General features: G+C 43.9%; 1 protein-coding gene across 1 annotated transcript in view; it reads right to left on the minus strand.

Annotated features, from left to right (window-relative positions):
- The window catches only part of klhl30 (kelch-like family member 30), a 37083-nt gene that overhangs the window by 7154 nt on the left and 6066 nt on the right, over positions 1–23863 (minus strand). The window contains exons 2-6 of the mRNA XM_078563563.1: positions 12642–12807; positions 7728–7814; positions 5475–5630; positions 4259–4447; positions 2940–3085 (exon numbers count right to left, since the gene is read on the minus strand). Coding sequence (XP_078419689.1) covers positions 2940–3085; positions 4259–4447; positions 5475–5630; positions 7728–7814; positions 12642–12807 — 744 coding nt within the window. The remainder of the gene's footprint in view (positions 1–2939; positions 3086–4258; positions 4448–5474; positions 5631–7727; positions 7815–12641; positions 12808–23863) is intronic.

The raw sequence follows: 23863 nt of genomic DNA on the forward strand, positions 1-23863 counted from the left end.
GAGCTTTCTCAGCAACCAGTGTCTACTTGGAAAAAGTCCTTCCATATAGGAGGGGCCAGCAGATTCCAGAGACTGGGAGATTGTGTGTGTGCATATATTTCGAAAAGTAACATGAAACATGAAAGCAGGTGAAACACTTATGCAACTCGCCCAGGTCTTGGTGCATCATAATGGCAGAGAAACCATCATATTGTCAAAACGTGTCAAATTAAGTGCCAGTGCCATGGAAAACATACAAAGAAAAGACAGGGCCACCCGCTGGACTTTTAATTCAGGGATCTGTATTTAACTCAGAGGCAGGCACAACAGTGTCCCAGGTCAGGCACCTGTTTCACGTATTTCTCCTCTGACAGATCTCCCTACCAAATAAAACCTCATTCTGTCTTTTCCCTCCAGTTTCCCCAACTTTTGCTCAAGCAGAGAGCCAGCACAGACACGACAGGCCAAATGCCCTCCTTCTATGCTGTAACAACTCTATGATATCCCCTCTTCTCCCCTGAAAACCCCAACTCCCGCTCCGGGATGCAAGCTCCACAGGCACGTTCTATCTCTGCGACCATGGCCTGGCCTAGACAGTATGTGTAGCCGGGGTAGTCAACTTAAGGAGATATCAAACCAATCCCTACTAAAATTCTACACACATTCTGACAGATGTACGCCAGCTGCACTTTTCTCCAATGCCACCCAAAGCTGATCAGCAAACTGAGCCCAGACCAATTACAGGTGTAGGGAGCCGAGGGCTATTACATATCTCATTTACCAATGCAATTGTAAAATTATCACCCTTGATTTCAAATCCCTCGATCGTTTTGCCCCTTACTTTCTCTGTAATGACCTCTAGCCCAACAACCCTCCGAAATCTCTGCACACATCTAGTTTTGGCTTCTTGCACATTGACCTCAGCTGCCAATTAAAGTACCAAACTTTGGAATTCCATCCTTAAACCTTTCACTGCAAGGTATGAGTTAATGATTTTTTGTATTCTTTCATGGGATGTGGGCATTGCTGGCGAGGCCGGCATTTATTGTCCATCCCTAATTGCCCTTGAGAAGGTGGTGGTGAGCTGCCTTCTTGAACCGCTGGAGTCCATGTGGTGTAGGGACACCCATAGTGCTGTTAGGGAGGGAGTTCCAGGATTTTGACCCAGCGACAGTGATGGAACGGTGATATATTTCCAAGTCAGGATGGTGAGTGACTTGGAGGGGAGCTTGCAGGAGGTGATGTTCCCATACTAGATGGTAGTGGGCGTAGGTTTGGAAGGTGCTGTCAAAGGAGTCTTGGTCAGTTGCTGCAGTGCATCTTGTAGATGGTACACACTGCTGCTACTGTGCGTCAGTGGTGGAGGGAATGAATGTTTGTGGATGTGGTGCCAATCAAGTGGGCTGCTTTGTCCTGGATGGTGTCAAGCTTTTTGAATGTTGTTGGAGCTGCACTCATCCAGGCAAGTGAGGAGTACTCCATCACACTCCTGGCTTGTGCCTTGTAGATGGTGGATGGGTTTTGGGGAGTCAGGAGGTGAGTGATACCCTGCAGAATTTCCAGCTTCTGACCTGTTCTTGTAGCCACAGTATTTATATGGCCGGTGCAGTTCAGTTTCTGGTCAATGGTAACCCCGAGGATGTTGATAGTGGGGGATTCAGAGATGGTAATGCCATTGAATGTCAAGGGGAGATGGTTGGATTCTCTCCTTTTGAAGATGGTCCTTACTTGGCATTAGTGTGATGCAAATGTAATTTGTCACTTATCAGCTCAAGCCAGGATGTTGTCCAGGTCTTGCTGCATATGGACATGGACTGCTTCAGTATCTGAGGAGTCGCGAATGGTGCTGAACATTGTGCAATCATCAGCGAACATCCCCACTTCTGACCTTATGATGCAGGGAAGATCATTGATGAAGCAGCTGAAGATGCTTGGGCCTAGGACACTACCCTGAGGAACCTCTGCAGCAATGTCTGGGACTGAGATGATTGACCTCCAACAAACTCAACCATCTTCCTTTGTAGTAGATATGACTCCAACCAGTGGAGAGTTATCCCCCTGACTCCCATTGACTCCAGTTTTGCTAGGGCTCCTTGATGCCACACTCGGTCAAATGATGTCATGATGGCTAGGGCAGTCACTCTCACCTCACCTCGGGAGTTCAACTCTTTTGTCCATGTTTGAACTAGGGCTGTAATGAGGTCAGGAGCTGAGTGGCCATGGCAGAACCCAAACTGAGCGTCAGTAAGCAGGTTATTTTTGAGTGAGTGCCAATTAAGACAACTCCTTAACTTTCTGACCAAACTTTTCGTGTCAAATTATGTTTGATTGCGCTCACATGTACACCTTGGGGTGTTTCACTGTGTTAAAGGTGCTTGAAAAATACAAGTTGTTGTGACTGAGCCACTAAAGGTAAAGGGGGGTAGGGGGAACCATTACTTTCTTCATATTTATGTGAGGAAATTACAAATTACAAGGTGAATCACTTTGATGCATCAGTGCAGCATACTGCAGGTTTGACATTCTTAATTACAGTTAACTGCTTGGAATTCCCACAGAGGCCACACATCTCTCCCCATAACTCTGATTCATCAAGTTACAATCATCACTAAGAGAGATCAGGAGAAGTTTCTTCACACAGAGAGCTGATCAATCTGCAAGTGTGTTGTCACGTTGGGTTATTCAGGTGAAACAGGTCCATCTTTTAAAGGATGAATAGATAAACTGCTGAAGCACAGGAAGACAAAGGGCTATGAGGAGAGAGTAGGGAACTCGGATTTGTTTTGGTTCAGCCTAGGAAAGTGCTGGCACAGACACAAGGGTCAACAAACCTTCCTTCTGTGTTGTGAATATTGATGGTTTATGTTAAGAGTTAACGTAGAGACATTGATAAGTTAAGAGTCATTTGAATGCGATTGGTAATTTAAGAGTAATGTCAGCCTCAGCTTCCCCACTCCTACCTTCTGCCACATGTTGGCCTCAGAATTGTACGCGTAAACCTTCTTTGTGTTGTCTCCAATTAAGTAAATCACTCCATCAACAGAGACACACCGGGGAGCCGAGAGGTATTTGGGAATGAAGGGAGAGGCAATAACACTCCAGTTATCTTCAGAGATAAAGTGAGAAAGAGGAGAGAGTTAGAGAGAAAAGTCTTACATTCCGACCACCTGGATCTAAATAGTAAAAGTTTGAAGTATGGTATTAGAAGGAACATTGTCTTGAAAAGAAGGTAACTGGGTGTGACCCTGTGGGCAAAATGGAGAAGTCCAAGGTGTCACTGAGTATTGGTGGTTGGCTGGGTCCACAGCAACCTCTAATATCAATATTTCTGAGGAAGTTGAGATTATTGTGATCTGTTCCAGTGACAACTCAATACTTGAGCAAATTGAAATAAACAAATCTGAGGAACTTATAGCAGCAGAATAATGGGAACACAACTTTGGTAACAAGGAACACAGATGTTTGGTTCTGCACAAGGGAATAGGGTTGAGTTGTACCCAATTTTACAGCTTGGATTGTGAATTAAGCAATCAGAATGACTGTCGTATTGGTATTTTTGCTCTTCAATGTCTCAAGTGTATTGTGCTAACAGTAGTTTCCCAATATATATTCCATTTGTGTGCCATCTACTCACCCAGCCTTCAGCTTTGGTGCTGTCTATCAGCTGCCAGAACATGTGTGGAAATGGCGCTCCCTCAATTGCCCCTTTCTCGCTGCTTCCCCGAGCACTGGTTGCTATGAGAGACAAGGCAATATTGGGCACTTTTCCCCCTAACCTATCCCTCCTGCAGAATCTGACCTACAGTAGTATCCACTTTCTTAAATTAGTTCTCAACAAATGCGTAGAAGAATCAATATATTTGTCGGTGGGGCAAGTGTCAATTCTGAAAAGAATGAGGGGAACAGCAAGAAGGCAAATCCTCAAAAAAGAACAGAAAGGACAGAGCCTGAGAAACAACAGGAGAGGAACAGAGTGAGGAAAAAAATAAAAAACAGAGTAAGGATTAGAGCAAGATAAGGGATGGGAAATAAAGTGGAAAAGGGAATGGAAGAGCAGTGGGGAAGGAAGCAAGGAAAGGGGTGACAAAGGGAACAGAGAAAGCAGGAATGGAATGGGAATGGAGAGGATATGGGTTAAGTATAAAACTACGGTGCAGTATATGTACAGATCAGATAGAGCAGCAGGTCATTTAATGGGGCATATCAGTTAAAGGCAGTCATCAAATGCAATATTGCACTGCAGTCTCCTTTCTTTCCTGCAAGTTGAACTGGCACCTACCTATTACAGGATTGTAACACTGCAGAGTGAGAACATTGTACTTGGCTGCACACGAACCAATCACGTAGAGCTTTCCCACACACCCTGTGACAGTGAAGTTAGTGACATACTTCACCGTGGGACCAATCAGAGCCCAGCTATCATTGTACGGGTCGTAATGTTCCACTTCCACAACATCTAAAGTGGTACCTGCAATTCAAAAAGTGTCATACTTTACTACAGGACTGCATGGCCTGATCCCTTCCACTGCATTGGGATACACTACATCCCAATCAAAGGCACCCAGGATCCAGTAGTCTCCTGCATTGCCTCTACCCTGGCCTCCTCTCTCCATCAACTGGGGAGTGATCAGCCACTTCCACCCTCTGCCTCAGTATTCCTCTTGTTTCCCACAGGCCACTTCTTACAATGTACATGCCGGGAACTATTCTGATATTGTGCAGAGATTCTCTAGCTGCTTGTGAAGCTCAGTAACACTGAGCTTAGTCAAACCTAACCGGAGTCACTTCTTTCACTATGGTTATCCTCGACATTCACAGCCTCTAGAAAGCCTAAAAGAATTTTCCACTTTCATCAGATTGAGTTACACTGGACAACTGGAGAAACTTGAGTTGCCTATCTAGGTCCAAGGCGGTATTGGACTTCTGAATGGGATACCAAATTGCCACCACTAAGCATTAAGGGTAATCTAGAATGAGGGGGCACAGCTTCAAAATAAAGAGTCTCACATTTAAGGCGGAGATGAGGAGGAATTTCTTGTCTCAGAGAGTCATTAGTCTTTGGGATTCTCTTCCCTAGAGACTAGTGGAGACTGGGTCATTGAATATTCAATGCCATATTCAAGGCTGAGTTATACAGATTTCTGATTGACAAGGGAGTCTAGGGTTATCGGGAACAGGCGGAAAGTGGAGTTAGGGCCACACTCAGATCAACCTTGATCTTATCGAATGGTGGAGCAGGCTCGAGGGGCCGAATGGCCAGATCCTGCTCCTATCTCTTATGTTCTTATGTCCTTAAGCCTTTTTGAACTTGAGCCTCAGCATTCCACTACAAGAAAAAACACAGCTGACTTAGGGAAACTAATTCACGTTCTGTGATGACCGAAGTAACACATCAAAAAAGAAAGAAAGCATCTCGGCCACAATGCTTCATTTTAAATCTGTACTCCATCCCATTACTTTACACTAGATTTAGTCTTCAATCTCTCGCCTGCTACCTCCGATGGCGTAGATTTCTCCATTTAATGCTGCTGTAGAGTGGTTGGTTCTGGGCTTTAACATCGGAGCAATGGGTTTCCAGGTCCCTTCTTTGGAATGGAATTTCCAGGCCTGGGTTGTTGACCATGTGTCAGTCTTACTGCCCCTGGAGCCTCCTGGAAAGGCAACAGTTGAAGTGCTTGTCAAGTGATCTTTGAAAAACATTTCTTCAAGAAGCTCACGGTCAGTTTATTTTTTTTAAACCTTGACTTTCTATTGAAACTATGTAACATGTTTACTGGAAGAGGAGGAGACAGAGATTAGTAAACTAGCTTTGATGAGGTTGAAAGATTGACAAAGATAGTTTAAGAATTTTCTACACCGCGATCCAGACAGCTTAGGCAGATTGTATTTGCAGACCCCAAGAAGCCAATTGGAAGATCCAACCATTAATCTGTCGCAGATTCCCATTGGTCCTACTTCCCACTCTGCTCTGTTCTGTTCACCATGTAGGATAGCACAGGAACCATATGGGAACCATAATTAGGGGTTTCGTGTGTAGGCCCAAGTCTTTCTCTGTTAGCTCTCACACAACTTCCAATTACATAGGAAAGGTTCTTGAACTTTGTTTACCTGAGATCCCCAGTTCATGTAACACACCCTAACTGCCTATTTCACTCTTGAAGCCTGTAAACATCTCTTGGGATTCTTCCATCACACTGGGATATTGGATATAAATGAAGCCCTTTGAACCTTGAACTATTGCAGTCCTGTTCCCTCATATGATGTTTATTTTTGGTCCATATTAGGGGGCGGGGTATCTGTTTTGGAGGCAATTGGTGATTCAGGCATTTATTGCACCTGTTTTGTAAAGTGCTTTCTCCCTTGAGTTTACCCTCAAACTCCCTTGCATCTCGCCAAACACAAAATCTGCCATGAACCAGCGCAATGGGGAAGCATTTCAAAACATAGCTTTTCCTGACAGGAATTTTGCTTTGAAAAATATTCCTTGATATATTTAAGAGTGGTAGCTATGGGTGCATTTTGTCAAACACAGCAGAAAATGCATTTATCACAAAAGATAAGCAAAGAGCTTTTAAAACATCCCTGTTAGTGTCCTGGGATCCAAAAGAAACTGGAATTTTTACAGCTTCCTTGAAGACCTGCAAATGAGTGTAATTAGCAGAAAATCACCATGGTGATTAATTCATCTTTGGGCTGCAGTCAGTTTTGTGGGTGGGGCCTGTTTCGGGTATAATTTTTTTTAGACTAGCGCAAAAGATTGCAGAAACTCGATTTGCAGTGGATGTAATTTACCTTTAAACAGGCACCAGTTATGCTGATTTTGGTCAAATTATACCAAAAAAAAACAATGGAAACTCAAGGCCCTATAGGATCCATCTATGATGGGTAAAACTGGCATTAAATCCTATAATAAAGCATCATTCTCCTTCATTGGACTTTAAACAATAAAAACTCCTGATAGCCACTGGGATAAATGTGCTGAAAGCTGTGGAAAGTTCTAAATTTGATCCACAGAGTTAGCTGGTGTCAGCCAGGGAGGTGGTGGTGGCGGGGGGTGGGCATTGGAAATGGTCTGACCATTAAACTAATCACATCAGCCACCATTTAAGGCAAAAAGATATTTTGATCCCTTTTTGATATTCAAAAGGAATGAAAGAATTGTGTAGAAACACACTCTGGTAGACTTCTTAGTCAAACAAAACAAACTTTATTTACATGAGAGATTCCGTGGCTGCTTGTATCCAGCCAGCCCCTTGTACAGCCATTTTTACCTGGGAAACCCCTCCTTGGAATTTATTCCCCAGCACTAGCCACACATTGGTTGAACAAAACATGTGACCACCCCCCCATCTCAATTGAACTGATTTTAAAGTGACAGTCATCACAAATTGTATTACTGCGACCCCTGGGCGGTCTGATCCAGCTCAGAGGGATGGTGGGTACAAGTCCCTTCCAAGGCATTGTTTAAAGTGACATTTCATGTCAGAGGTGCTATTTTCAGATGAGATGTTAAACCAGAGCCCCATCTGCCTGTTCAAGTGAACATTAAAATGCCGCAATGCTATTTGAGCAGTTCCTAACCAACATTCATCTGTCAACCATCACCAAAAACAATTTACTAGCTCATCCCATTGTTGTGGTGGGACCTTGTTGCATTAATTAGCTGCTGCAGTGGAGGTGGATGGTGATATATAAATGCAAATTCATTCTTTCTGTCTCCTGAATGTTTCTGCAGGTAGATATCTCACCAGTAACGTAGACTTCATTGTTTAAGGCTGTGACTGAAAATCCCCATTTGTTGTAATCCGGGAAGTCTGGGAGAATGGACCAGTGCTCTGTGGACACAAGGTAACATGTTATTGGCAACTCCATCATCAGCACCCAAGAGGTTGCTGGAGGTTCTTCACTCAAATCACAGGCTGCTCCCAGTAATTAGAATCCCAGGAGTTAGTTATGGGGGAGACAGTGGTGTAGTGGTAATGCCGCTGGACTAGTATTCAAGGAGCCCAGGCTAATGCTCCATGGCAGCTAGTGGAACTTAAATTAAATTAGTTTTTAAAATCTGGAATTGGGAGGTAATCTGAATAATGGTGGCCATGAAACTGTCATCGATTGTAGTTAAAAACCCATCTGGTTCACTAATGTCCCTTAGGGAAGGAAAACTACCATCATTACCTGGCCTGGCCTACAGGTGACTCCAGATCCACACAATGTGGTTGACTCTTAACTGCCCTCTGAAATGGCCGAGGAAGCCACTCAGTTCAAGGGCAATTAGGGATGGGTAACAAATGCTGTCCTTGCAGTGACATCCACTTCCCATGAAAGAATAAAACAAAATTAGAATCATAGAATCATAGACATTTATAGCATGAAAGGAAACCCTTTGACCTATCGTGTCTGCATCAGCTGACAAGAAGCAACCCAACCTGATCCCACTTTCCAGCTCTTGGTCTGTAGCCTTGTGGGTTCCAGCACTTCAAGTGCAAATCCAAGCACTTATTAAATGTTATGAGGGTTTCTGGCTCTACTACCCTTTCAGGCAGTGAGTTCTAGAGCCTCACTACCACCTGGGTGAAAATGTTTCCCCTCAAAATTCCCCTCAGCCTCCTACCTCTTATCCTAAATCTATGCCCCTTGGTCATGGGTGCTTCAGCCAAAGGGAATGAGGCCTCCCTAACCGTCATATCTAGGCCCCTCATAAATTCAATTAGGTCTCCCCTCAGCCTCCTCTGTTCAAAAGAGAGCAACTCTAACCTATCCAATCAATCCCTCATAACTAAAGTTCCCCAGTCCAGGCAACATAAATCTCCTTTGTACTCCCTCTTGCGCAATCATATCTTTCCTACAGCACGGTGACCATAACTGCATGCAGTACTTTAGCTGTGGTCTAGCTTGTGTTTTATGCAGTTCCAGCATAGCCTCCCTGCTCTTTTATTCTATGCCTCAACTAATAAAGGCACATATCCCAAATGCCTTCTTAACCACCTTATCTGCCTGTCCAGCCATCTTCAGTGATCTGTGGACATGCACTCCAATGTCCCTTTGTTCCTCTATACTTCTCAGTATCCTACCATTTATTGAGTATTTCCTTGCCTTAATTGTTAGCCTTGCCCAAATGCATTCCCTCACACTTTTCTGGATTGAACTCTATTTGCACTATTCCATCACCTGAATAGTCCGCTGATATCTTCCTGCAGTCTACACCTTTCTTCTTCTTTATTAGCAACCGTATGGCCAACTTTTGTACAGTCCGCAAACTTCTTAATCATACACCCTAGAACGGCTGAGAAACTGTTTGGTAATTGGGTGGAAGAGGCGGCACAATGAGTTGTTCCTGGTAGGTGGCAATTTAATGAATTTTCTATGCATAAAATTTAAATTGTTGCGATCCAGAACTTCAAGTGCTCCCCTCTAAGTCAGGTCATAGGTACTGACTTCCTTTTCCTGCTTCCATAACTACCCACATAAACTGAGAACAGAAATGTGAGGACTATGTACTGCTCCCTGAACCTTGACTGGGATCCTAATGCACTGCTCCCTGGTGACCAGAACACTTTTTGAATTGTTCATTCAACGGGTTTCTCAAAAGCATTTCAAAGAATTTCTCTACGGCAGAAGCTCGGTTTTACTGATCTTCCAGTTTTTGCCTCCAGCCCTTCTGTAAACAATGAGATTTTATGAGCTAATTCCCAGTCCTCAGAAAGCACTTCTAAATTTAGCAAACTTACACTCTGTCAGTTGATGTTTCCCTGAAAACCTGATACCTGATCTAGGCACCTGTGTAACCAGGGGAAAGGTGAGGAGAAATCTTCTCACACAGTGAGATTGGGAAAGTATATGCTGAAAGGACAGTGGAAGCAAATTCAGGAGTAACTTTCCAAAGGGAATTGGATATATACTTCAAAAGAAAACATTGCAGGACTATGGGGAAAGAGCAGGGGAGTGGGACTAATTGGATAGCTCTTTTAAAGAGCAGGTACAGGCATGATGGGTCAAATGGCCTCCTCCACGCACCAAACCATGTTCATTACTGAAGGTTAGGCTAAGAATGAATTTAGCTGCCTGAAAAACAGAACAACAACACAAATAATAAGAACACAATAATAAGAGCAGGTTATACAGCCCGTCGAGCCTGCTCCACCATTTAATAAGATCATAGCTGATCATCTACTTCAACTCCACTTTCCAGCCCTATTCCCATATCCCTTGATTCCCTTAGTATCCAAGAAGCTATCGACCTCAGTCCTGAATGACTGAGCATCCACGCCTTCTGGGGTAGAAAAATCCAAAGATTCACAACCACCTGGCTGAAGAAATTTTTCCTCATCTCAATCCTAAAAGGCTGACCCCTTATACGAACATATGAATTAGGAGCAGGAGTAGGCCGCTTGGCCCCTCGAGTCTGCTCAGCAATTCAATAATAGCATGGCTGATCTGATTGTAACCTCAACTCCACGTTCCCACCTACCCCCTATAACCTTTTAATCCCCCCTTGCTTATCAAGAATCTATCTACCTCTGCCTTAAAAATATTCAAATACTCTGCTTCCACTGCCTTTTGAGGAAGAGAGTTCCAAAGACTCATGGCCTTCTGAGGGAAAAAAATTCTCCTTATCTCAGTCTTAAATAGGTGACCCCTTATTTTTAAACAGTGACCCCTAGCTCTTCCTAGGGGATTGTTCTCTTTAGATCAGAGAAGGTTAAGGGGCAATTTGGAAAAGGTTTTCAAAACTATGAGGGGTCAATAGAGTAAATAAGAAAAACACTTACGGAAGCAGGACTGCTCCTCATTTGGGAATGGAGAAGATAAGGCTATAAAAAAAGGCATCCAGGACCTTTGGTTTTATACATGGAGACACACAAAAATGATCATTTTATGTTCAATCTTTATATAGAGTGGCTATAGGCCTCAGGAGGGACATTGCAGCCCATTCCAGGCACCAAACTTTAGAAAGGATTTCAAGGCACTGAAAAGGGTACCAAGAAGATTTATTAGATGATACCAGGGATGAGGGAATTCAGTTATGTAGAGAGCCCAGAGAGCCCTTAGGGTTGTTCTCTTTGGAGCAAAGAAGGTTAAAGGAAGATTTAGAAGAGGTGTTCAAAACTATGAGGGGTTTTAATAGAGTAAATAAGGAAAAATTATTTCCAGTGGCCAGAGGGTTGGCAACCAGAGGACACAGTTAAGATAATTGGCAAAGCTTAACAGAGGGAAGATGAGGAGAACTTTGTTTTATGCAACAAATTGTTTTTGATCTGGAATGCACTGCCTTGTAGGGTAGCGGAAGCATATTCAAAAGGGAATTGGATATATACTTGAAAAGGGAAGGAATTTGGCTCTGCAGGATAGTGGGGCTAATTAGAAAGCTCATTCAAAGAGCCAACATTGATATTATGGGCTGAATGGCCTCCTTTAATATGGTATGATTCAATGATTCTATGAAACACAAATTCTCCTTAGACTTTACTCTGTTTTCTCCCAGCCCATATTTGGGAATTAAACACCCAATTGTTTAATGCTCTGGTCCTTTACACGGGTCTCCTGATTTGTAAAAATCACTTTCTGACAGCTAAATTTTTGGTTCCTTTCTAACTCACCCTTAGTTTACATTGGCACCAAAAATGCATGTCCAGTGTTCACATTATACCATATTTGGGATGGAAGGGGTTGTCCGAGGAATCAAAGTGGGATGGAACCTGGAACTGTCATGTTTTTGCCCAGTTTGGTGTCTGTCAATATTTCTGCAGAATTGTGTCAGCTGGCTACTAAAGAGTGTTAAGCCAGCAAAATAACCCACTCATTAATCTACTTTAGGAATCAGCTCATAAAAATGAAAGCCCAGTGTCTAAAACACAACATATTAGCTGGCCCCAGTGTTTGAACACGACACCATACAACATAGTTCCAATATCTAGCAAACTATACCATGCTACCTAGTCCCAGTGACTAATACAAACCACACTACCCATGCTCATCATATTATAACTTCAATATTGCTGAAAAAAGAGACATGTCTTAGCTTTTAGTCTTGTAATCATCAATTCACTCAGAAGAATACCAATGTAAAGGGAAAACAATAATTTATACTGCATGTGAAGAGAATGCTGATTGGTTGGCAAGTGATGTTGCATGGAGAATGAATCACTGATGGTGATTGACAGTTAACTGCCACACATTGTTTGAAATTTAGTACATGAAGAATTACGCTGACAACCAATTTAAGATTGTCAGTCAGGTTCACAATGTGGTGCATTTGCATGTACTGGGAGCTACATATATTGATACACAGGGCCCTGTTCTTTGCAGACAGAAAGAACATGCACAAACATTGCGCCTGTTTCAGCTAAACAAAATAAGTGACAGCTATTCGCTGACTTATTCCTTAGGGCAATGCCTTGACCAATCAGGGTCAAGCTGCCTGGTTTATTTTCAAACAATGCATGGCAGTTAACTGTCAATCACCATCAGTGGTGCATTCTCCATGACAACGCCACTCGCCAACCAATCAGCACTCTCTTCACATACAGTATGAATTGTTGTTTTCCTCTTATTTGGTATTCTTGCGAGTGCCTTGATGAGTGCAAGATGAAAAGCTTAGACATGTCTCTTTTTTCAACAATACTCAAGTTCTGTACTACCAAATGACTAATACTATAACTCACTGGTCCTGATGTTGTAAAAAGCACTGTTTCTTGACAGGAGCTGGTTATCTTCATCATCATCATCATCAGAGTCATCCATTGCCCGTCCTCCAATGACCACCAGGACCTCCTGCAGCTTCTTGAGGCCAGGGTCATGTCTTTGCCTAACAGTTCCTTCTGTTTCAGTCTAAAAGCAGAACACAAGAAAAGTCAGGGATGAAAAACAAAGACAATTTCACTCACAGCAGATTTAAATTCTGGGTGACTTTTTTCACCTTTCTTACCCTAGGTGCTTTGGTTTTCAGTTCTTGGTTCAGTCTAATGGCTGAGCCCCAACTCCTGAGATCTACAAAAGTATATATCCTTGCCTTGAGAACTAAGTAAGCTTTGGGTTATGCATCCAGGTAAATGAACAGTAAACTCAGTTTGCTAACTGCTTTGGTATTAGTCTATCTGCTTCAGATCTCACTTCACTCTTCCTCACAGCTTCCTCACTTTCCTCATAGCATTTAAGAAGTACTTGGATGTGCACTTGCGATGCCATGGCATACAAGGCTATGGGCCTAGTGCTGGAAAATGGGATTAGAATAGCTAGGTACTTGTTTGACTAGTGCAGACTCGATGGGCCGAAGGGTCTTTTTCTGTGCTGTAGACCTCTACGACTCTTCAAAAATGGTACAAACAGCATTATATGAAACTATATTTAAAGTTAAGAATATGAAATGAATTCAACAAATAAAGACGCCAACAGTGATTTAATAGTTACATATGTACAGTTGAAGTATTGGAATGTATTCTTTAACTACTGTAATTATAATTATAAAGAATCCAACTTCAAGAATTAATCTAATTTTTTCTAAGTGACTTTTAATACAAATTGTACTTGTCGAATTTTCAAGATTCTTAAAATGTGTCTTCTGAGATTTCTGAAAAGCTAATTGTATTCTTTGAGATCTTCTACCTGTCTCTAGTCAAGCAAAATAGTTTTTTAATATTTTGCAAAACAGTTACTGGGACATCCTGCATTTAGAATGTCCGATCCCACAAATTCAAACTAGCAGTCAAATGCAAACTCAACTAATCACGAAGTCTCTACGTATTTGAAAATTTTGTTACATTATCTTTTGTGGTTGTTCACCATGGAAACACAGGCCTCTTGAAGGTTTTCCAGTTTTGGTTGACTGCTAAATTCTCTTTGCACAATGACTGAGCTTTTACATAACTGCTATCAAAGCAAAATAAGACAAAAATACACAATGTTTGTCACAGAAGCTCATCATTTCATTAAAACCCATCCCTCTTTTATGTTAACTCCCCCATTGCAATCCATCCTTCTCGTAACTGATAACTGTCCCTTCAAAACCCATTTTTTCTAACATCCCAGCGCTTCCATGAAGCCCATCCTTTTAGTACATGAACTAACCCACTGAAGCTCAACCATACAGCACAGTAACATCTCCATTGGAGGGCATCCATTTCGTAGTTTCCTATCAAAGATCTAATATTTGAACTCTTCCATTGAAGCCGAAGGCCAGAATTTTTCCCTCACTGGGTGCGTGCAATAGACGGGCCGGGAGCAGTCAGGAAATGAGCCCTCAACCGTGATCGGCCCACGAGCGCGATTTCACGCTGGCTGGCCAATTAACGTGAAACGCACCTTCTGAATGGTTGGGAAGGGCTGGGCAGGGGCGGGGGCCTGTCAGGCGCTGGGTCCAATGGTGACCCGGCAGGGGCTTTAAAATTAGCAAAGGCAGCTCACTGAAGGCTGCCAGGGAGAAACTTTATTCGGCCCGGAGACCGGAGCAATGGCCTCGCCAGCTGCAGGAAATGTCAGGCGGGAGGGCAGGTCGGGTGGGCACTCAGCCCCCCCATTTCTTGGACGAGTGCCTCATGGTCCTCGTGGAGGAGGCTGGTGTCAGGCGGGATACCCTCGTTCCCAGGGATGGCAGGAGGAGGCTACCACACCCGACCAAAAAAGCTTGGGAGGAGATTGCAGCCGAGATCAGCAGCCATGACGTTGAAGTGCACATGGGTGCAGAACCGCAAATGGTTCAACGATCAGCCGAGCTCGGCAAGGGTGAGTACCGAGTTGGCGTGGATCAGTGTGGAGGACTGTTAAGGGCTGGCCGCCCCCCATGGAGCTCAGGGGTGTAAGAGTCTGAGTGCCAACTGTCACTGACACCGGAGCTGGCCAAGGTGGTGAGCCCTGGCTGCTTGGGCTGAATACCTTGCAGCTTGAAGGCCATGACTCAGATGTGCCCTGCAAGGTGTTCCTCAGGTGGGGTTGGTCAGGCTGCGATGGCGCTGCAGGTAGAGAGTGGACTAATCAATGCTCCTCTGTCCTTTCAGGAGAAAAGAAGCCATAACAACAATGAGAGGTGAAGGACAGGCAGAGGCCACCCCCGCTCCCCCCGCCCCCCTCCGCGCCCCCCCCCCCCCGAACCTCCTAATTTTGATAAGGTTTGAAATGGACGCTTTGGAGCTGGAGAGCCGCCACCCACCTCGGTCAGCTGGTCGTGGAGAGGTAGGTGTCTCTGAAGAAGGTAAGAGTGCAGTGCACAGAGGTGAGTGTCAGATTGTGCAAACTTTCTTGTATAGTCTCATCACTAATGGGAGCCTCAAACCTGGAGACCCATTCATCATTGAAAGACAATGGCACCATGATGCAGATCTCTATTGTCTCACCAGGTCGCCTGGCATGCACAGTGACAGTGTGATGGCTTAAACTAATGATATGTCATTGTTCTCCCTTAGATTCTCCAGCTTGCACACAAACACAGGACCCCAAAGAGCCACTCTTGATGCCAGAAGACCATCGGACTTTAGATGCACCTGCATCACACCCGCTCTCTGAACCAGGCACCAGCGCAGATACCAGCACCTCGGTAGGTGTTAGATCATCAGCGAGAATGTTGGTGCACAGCGGTGAGGGCACTTCACACTCTCTTGAGGTGCAGGCAGAGGCAGAGGGTGCCCAAGGCACCGGCAGTCAGAGGACTGCTGGAGACCAGGACAATGCTGAGTCAAAGGCAGATGATGAACGTCTGGAGTCATCTGTAAGGTGGCAGATGCTGGATGTCCAGCGGGATGTGGGAGGATCTGGCGGAGATCCATAAGGTTATGCGTGCCATGGTCTCTGTCGTGGGGGAGTCCATGTGGAGCATGAGCACTGTGTTGACCCTCATCACCAAGCACACTGCTTCCTCCATGGAGAGGCAACTCCAGAGACAGAACCATGGGTTCCTGGGGTTGCGTTCAGATCTGCAAGTCCTCATACAGGCAACGACCTCAGGTGGCCAGGGTCAGTGTGGGAGATGAATGAGGCACCCAGCATCCCAGCTAGATGCCCGTCCATCAATGGCACGCAGGGAGGTCCAAAGTGACCTCATGTTGGCATACGGGCTGCTTGTTGTCTCTGTGGGCTCCTTTCAGGGCGCTCTGGATGATGGCAGCAACTTCTCTGCCCCTCTTCCAGTGACTGTTGACGAAGGCACCCAGCTGACCCACTGGCACCTTGATGGCCACATGTGTGCAGTCGATTGCACCCTGGACACGGGGGAAGCCAGCAATTGCTGCAAACCCTCTGGCTCGCTCAGTCTGGCTCGCCTCGTCTGTACGAAAATTAATAAATGTCATTACCGGCCTGAACAGAGCATCAGCCACCAGTTTGATGCAACTGCGGACAGCTGATTGGGAGACTCCACAAAGATTCCCCCACTGACCCCGGGAAAGAACTGGAAGCATAGAAATTGAGGGCCACTGTGACCTTCAGAGCCATTGGCATGGAATGTCCACCCACACAGTTGGAGGTGATCTCAGGCCCAGTCATTTAACAAATGGAGGTCACAGTCTTTCTGGAGAGACAGAGAGACAGAGCCCCCTTTGTCTTTGCACCCTGGACATACTGAGGTAGCTGCATCACTGCCTGTAAATCCTGGCAGTGGGTTAGTGACATCTTCTACAGCCTATAACGCCTTGGATTACCTGCTGGCCCTGCACCCTCTGTGCCTGCGCCTCTCCTCCCACAGGTGGCTCCCCTGGAGGCTGCACTGGGACACCTGGCCTCCTCCCCCTTCTTCCCCTCTCTTCCTCCTCAGAGGAGTTGCCACCAGCGGAGACCACAATCCCCATTACCAGGGTAACAGAAGGCTGTCTGATACCTGGAAGAGTCCACATCGTCAAAATTCTCCGGAGGCCTTGGAGACACCAATGAGTCCTGAAATGAAGCCTGGAAATGCTCATCCAAAGCACAGAACAGAGATGAAGCTGTCAAGCTCAAATAAGCAACCAGCAGCAAACTATCTCCTAAACTCCTCACTACTCTCAATGGCAATGCTGCTAACCCTTTTTATCCTGCCCTTGGATGGGGCATTGTAAAAAGTGGTCTGCCTGCCCGTTTTGCCCATGCGGCGAGCGTGAAATTGCACGGGCAACATAAAATCTGGATCAATTGCCTTTTTAATGGCCTTAAGTGGCCTTTTGATTGATGGCAGGTGCAGATCCAATACCTGCGCATGCCCGCTGACCTGAAGATTGTTCACGTGCAGGATGACATCAGGACACTTGCCCAATGTCATCTCGCGCGATTTTACCCCTGATCGGGTCGGGCCCACACCCGCCTGCGGAACGTAAAATTCTGTCCCAAGTCTTTTATGAAGTAATGCTCTAATCTTAGGGTCTAATTGCATTTTTCTTCTGTCAGATTATTTCAAATAACTCTCACTCTTTGAGTTAAATCCTCCCTGATTGCTTCAAATATCCAAGCCACAATTTTACATATGTCTCAGCTGCTCCGAAATTACTGACTAACTTTCTTATCATATCCTGGATTTATCTTACTTTTAATATTTTATATACTTTAATGAAGTTCTCGCCCCTAATCTGCCCTGTCTCTGGGTTGTAAAGGTTAAACTCTTCTAAGCTCTTCTCATAGTTCAGGGATTGGCAATCTTTTGTTCCTCAAATTCCTGAAAAGAAATTTGCCCAAAATACAAACTGTTCAGAGCAAAGAAACCACAAAAAGATGAAAATTATATGAGGAGCCCATTGTTGGAAAAATGGAAGGACATTGAATTTTAGTCATTCTTCCTCCTGAGTTATTTTTAAAAGTTTGCAATGTTAATTTGTGGCTGTGAACATGCCATTCTCCAAGAACCCACGGGTCAACAGAGATGTCCAGTGGGGAACACTTGGAAAGGGAAGAGATACTTTATTAACTAAGTTAATCAAGAACTGCTGTTGCCAGGCTAAAGACTCTTGCTGATTGCTTAAAACCACCTGGCCTAAGTGAAGTATTCTTTAAACATCTTAGCCTTTAAAACCCTCAGAGAGTGAATGGGGATATGCCTCAGCCAGCTTCAAGAAAAGACTCTCTGCCCCACCTTTGTGTTATATGCGATCTAGAGTGAGTTAAACTTTCCTCAGAAACATCTCATCAGGATAAATCATCTATTTTATTTTTGAGAATTCACAAAGTTGTGATAAGTAAGAGTCATCAAGGACAGTTTCACCAACAAATCCGTCTGAAGGAACCTCCAGGTCTATAGTGACCAGGACTCTGTAGATTAAATTCTGTTAAATCAACAGCATCAAGATCTCTTCGAGTTTTATCCTTTTAAAAGAAACATTCTCATCCTCCAACCTCTGCGGGGGACTGTGCTTGATTTGTCCTGCTTTGTGTTTGTGTGCGAGTGTATGGGGGTTCGAATATCTGTTTTTCAAAAAGGGAAAAATCATTACACTTCTAAATTACAACTTATATGTTAACCAGTTTATTATCTTGTAATTTTTTTGTGTTTACTGAAGGAAGTCTTTTTATGCTGGATTAACAGTATCAAAGGTAAACAATTGGCCAGCTTTGTGGGTGAATTAAACATTTAATTGTTTATTGTTACGACCTGTGGAGAAGCGGGGCTAGAATTAACTGTGCACTCCGTCCATCTCGGTCCGTAACAATTAGCAAAATATCAATTATCAACTCAGATTAAAACATCAATAACAAAGTTATGTACAAAAATTAAATCTTTTTTGTCTTTGTGTTTTTATAATACACTTTGTACTTTGTACCTGTCACAGATGCATCAGTTTATGATAGTATTAGAAAGAGTGAGCACTGTCCTTGTGGAGACCAAGTCCCATCTTCACACTGAGGATACCATCCATTGTGTTGTGTGACACTACCACCTGTGTAAATGGAATAGATTCAACATAGATCTAGCAGATTTGAGATGCCGTGGGCCATCAGCTGGAGTAGAATAGTATTCAGTGGCCCGGCATACTTCTCACTCTACCATTACCATCTGGCCAGGGGATCAACCCCGATTCAATCAGGAGATCTGGACATTAGGCATGCTGGATGCTACCAGGAGCAGCACCAGGCATACCTAAAAATGATGCATCAACCTGGTGAAGCTATAACACAGGACTACTTGCATGCCAAATAGCAGGCGCAGTCTGAAATAGACAGAGCTAAACGACTCCACAACTAATGTATCAGGTCTAAGCTTTGCAGTCCTGCCACATCCAGTCATGAATGGTGATGGACAATTAAACAACTCGCTGGAGGAGGAGGCTCCACAAATATCCCCATCCTCAATGATGGAGGAGCCAAGCACATCATTGCAATACACCAGGCTGAAGCATTTGCATCCATCTTCAGCCAAAAGTGCAGAGTGAATGATCCATCTCTGCCTCCTCCAGAGATCCCCAGCACCACATATGCCATGCTTCAACCAACTCAATTCATCCCACCTGATAAGAAAAAACAGCTTAAGGCACTGGACACTGCAAAGGCTATCAGCCCTGAAATCATTCCGGCAGTAATACTGAAGACATGCTCCTGGCCAAGCTGTTACAGTGCAGTAACAACAGTGGCATCCAACTGATAATGTGGAAAATTGCCCAGGTATGTCCTGTCCACCAAAATCAAGACAAATCCAACCCGGCCAAATACTGCCCCATCAGCCTACTCTCAATCATCCCTGAACTTATCAAATATTCCTTAATAGTGTCCAAAACACTGTGTGGGACTGGCAACAGGAATTCCTTCAGGGACCCCCTGCTTGGCCTTCATAACTTTATTAGGAGGTTGACAGAAAATCCATTTGCTTGGTTAATCCAGAGTTCCCGCTAATCTTTCACTGACATCATGAGAAAATGATCAGCATGTCAGTACAGCAAAAACTGGATGCAAGTTAGTGTTCCCCTCCTTAATATTTCAATTGCTTTATTTTTATTTTACCAGCACTTTTCCCAGTCAGCATTTTATCTTTCCCTTTAACTTTTATTCCAAACTGGAAGAAGGTGAAATGAGCTTCGGACTGAAAGCTCATGCCATATGTGCAGGCATCTATAGATATTTCAGTGAGAAATCCTTGACTTTAACAATAGCTTACTAAAAGAAAGCAAAAAAAACCACCCAGGCTTCGCACCCCACCTGCTGCCCAGTGACTCATGTAGGAAAGTGTGGGCATCATAATGTTAGGATGAATAAGGAGGTGACAAACTCCTTGGAATATAGCGCCTAAATGGGATAAAGGAGCAGAGGGATCTGGGGGTACAGATACACAAATCATCAAAAGTAGCAACACAGATTAATTAGGCCGAAAAAGGGAAAACAAAGCACTGGGATTTATTTTTAGAGGAATAGAATAGAAAACAGAGAGCTCATGCTAAGCTTGTACAGAACCTGGGTTAGACAGCACTCGGAGTACTGTGAACAGAACTGCTCTCCATATAATAAAACAATTATAGAAGCAATGGAGAAGTTGCAATAAAGATTTACAAGAATGATACCAGTACTGAGAGGTTATACCAATCAGGAAAATTGTACAGGCTAGGGCTTTCTTCTGTAGAAATGAGAAAATTAAGGGGTGACCTGATAGAGATCTTCAAGATACTGAAATGGTTTGATAAGATAGAAGTAGAGAAGATGCTTCCACTTGTGGGCAAGATCAGAACTAGGGACCCAAGGCATAAGATAGAATATGGGATTCTTCTTCTATTTTTTCTCCCTTTTCTTCTCCTTTTTTCTCTTTTTCCTGTTCTTTTCCAAATATAATGTTTGGGTTGGCGAGTGGGGGCGGGTCCAGCTCGCCGACACGTAAAATGATACGTGGGCGTGCATCCCAATGTCACCGCGCGTCATTCAGATCTTCAGTTCAGCAGGTGCTCACCGGAGGTGGCTGCGTGCCCACCGAACTGTAAAAGGCCTATTAAGGCCATTTAAATAACAATTAAAGTGATTAACTGAGTTGCCTGTCCAATCTTAAGGTTGCCGGGCAGGCGAAGAGCCCAGGCGGCCTTCGTATTTATCATGAGACCTCATCCACGGGCGGGATGAGGTTTCATAAAGGTTTTTAAACTTTAATAAAAATTTTTAATAAAATTCATAGACATGTCCCAGCTCATGTGACACTGTCACATGAGGGGACATGTCTTGAATATTTTTTTCCCTTCATTAAAATTTTTAAAAATCAAACTAATCTCCCTGAGGCAGCTCTTGTGCGAAAGAGCACAGACCCCGACTCAGCCTACTACCCCCGCCCGCGCAGGGAGCGCTCAGCGCTTCCGGGTGTGCATCATATAAAATGGCAGCACCTAGCCGATCACGGGTGGCGATGGGCTGCACACCCACCCGTGCCAGCTCCTGCCCTACCCCCCCCCCCCCCCCAACGGGGAGAAAATTCTCCTCCATAAAAACTTTCCTTTTGGTCAGCTTTTAGCATTCTTTAGGTGGATAAGCTCTGGTTCAAAAACATTTAATCCTTTATTTGCAATGGTTAACCTATGGGGGCCATATGATTTGATACGCTTTTATCATTATAATGTCCACTAAGGCTTCACAGGATGGTTGTCCAATCCGTTTTATCAACTGGAATGTGAAGAGTCTAAATCACCCAGTTAAAATAAATAAAGTTCTCTCTCATTTACATCATTTGAAAGTGGGCATTGCCTTCCTGCAGGAAACTCGCTTACGTACATCTGACCACCTTGGAATGTGTAGGGGTCGGGTTAGGCAGATATTTCATCCTAATTTTCATAGTAAAGCGAGAGGTGCGGCAATTTTAATTCATAAAGGCATTCCCTTTATTCACTCTCAGGTTATAGCTGACACTAATGGCCGCTATGTTATTGTACAAGGCAGACTTTTTAACTGTCCATTGATCCTAACTAATGTATATGCACCCAACTGGGATGATCACCATTTCATTTTGAGTTTCTTATTTTCGTACCCTATTTAGATTTAAATCACTTATTTCTTGGAGGAGACGTTAACTGTGTTCTTAACCCAAATTTAGATTGTTCATCCACAAAATCTGTTCTAATATCAAAATCAGCCTCAGCCATCAGTTCTTTTCTGGATACACACGGATTGGTAGATCCAAGGCGTTTTCTATTACCCATCAGCAAGACAACACCCCTTTTTCTCTCCTGTTCGCCACACCCACTCACATATTGATAATTTTTGCCTTGACAAGAGGCTGCTCACATTAATTCAATCTTGCGCATACAATAGTTTAGTGATCTTTGATCATTTTTAGTAATACTCTTCCATGACCAACCTGTTTCTCACCTTCTGGCAGACCCGGATTTTACTAAATTCATTTCCTCACAAATAGATACTTTTATAGAACTCAATATTACTTCAGATATTTCCTTTGCTACTGTCTAGGAGAGTATGAAGGCTTACCTACATGGACAAATATTCATATACTGCTCAACTTAACAAACGCAATACTTCAATATTGTCCCAATTGATCGACCAAATTCTCTTCGTGGACCAGCAGTATGCTATTGCACCTACCCCAGTGTTATACAAGCTTATACTTAGATCATGTGGCACATTCTATGAGCATGGTGAAAGAACCAGTAGTCTCCTGGCTCACATTCGTCACTCTACTTCCTCTCAACTTATTACTGAAATTACCACTCCAACAGGGTCAACCACCACCGATCATCAGGAGATCAGTGGTCAATTCAAACTTTTTTATTCCATTCTTTATACCTCAGACTCCTTTTCAGATCCTGCTGTGTTTCACAATTTTTTTTGATATTATTGACACCCCATCTCTAACGTCTGACTTTATGAATGTGTTAGAAGTACCCCTTTCCCAAGGTGAAATACTAAAAGAAATTAAAAGTAATAAGGCATTGTTCAGGTGTTCATTTCCAAATTGTATTCTCTAATATTTTTCGCTACACTGTCTTTCGCTTTCTACCTTAAGAGCTCTTTGGGAGCAAGATTTTGACTCAGGCTTACCAGAAGATAACTGGAGGTCTATTCTCTCTTATGTACATTCCTCATCTGTATGTGCAAGACATGGGTTGCTACAATTCAAAATCTTACATTGTATCCATCTATCCAAGGGGAAGAATTTTGCCCTTGGCGGGGGTGCTCGGCAGGGGTGGGCAGGGGTGGTCGGGAAGCCGACTGCCGCCAACGATCGGCACCGCACGGCAATTTTACGCGGGCGGGCCAAACTGCCCAGCATGGAACATGAGTGGCAGCATCGAGCGCTGCCTGTGCAGGCAGGGGGGAGGAGGGCGAGCGGACCTAGCGCGAACTTTAAGCGCATGCGCACGGAAGAGCGCTTCAATCTCCCCGAGGCACAGAACTGCCTCAGGGAGATTGAATCGATAATAGAATTAATAAATAAAAGGTGTAAAAATTTATTTAAACGTGTTTTGAGACATGAGTTGGGACGTGTTTTTAAATTTATGAAAATTTTTCAATTTAATAAACGCTTTAGGAAACCTTACCCCACTTGTGGATGAGGTTTCCTAAATAACGCAAAGGCCGCTTGGCCTTTTCACCTGCCTGTCAACCTTAAGGTTGGATGGGCAGCATTTGGAATAACTTTAATTAGATCCTTAATGTCCTTAATAGGCCGTTTACATATCGGCAGGCGCAGATGACTCCAGTGTGCGCCTGCCAAACAAAACATCGCTACTGAGCGTGATGACGTCGGGATGCACGCCTGACGTCATCGCGCGCCATTTTACGGGTCGACGTGTTGGGCCATCCCCGCACGCCGACCGGAAAATTCTGCCCTATATTTAACCTATGATTGTTGTTGATTTTCTTATTATTTTTTTCTCTTTTCTTTTTCTTCTTCTTTTACTTCTCCTTTCCTTTCTTTCTCTTTCTCTTCCAAACGAAAAAAAACATGGGATTCAGCAGAAACGTCTTTACCCAGGGAGTGGTTAGGATATGGAACTCGCTACCACTGAGAGTAGTTGAG

The sequence above is a fragment of the Cetorhinus maximus genome, chromosome 19 (genome assembly GCF_964194155.1).
Source record: "Cetorhinus maximus chromosome 19, sCetMax3.hap1.1, whole genome shotgun sequence".
Lineage (NCBI taxonomy): Eukaryota > Metazoa > Chordata > Chondrichthyes > Lamniformes > Cetorhinidae > Cetorhinus > Cetorhinus maximus.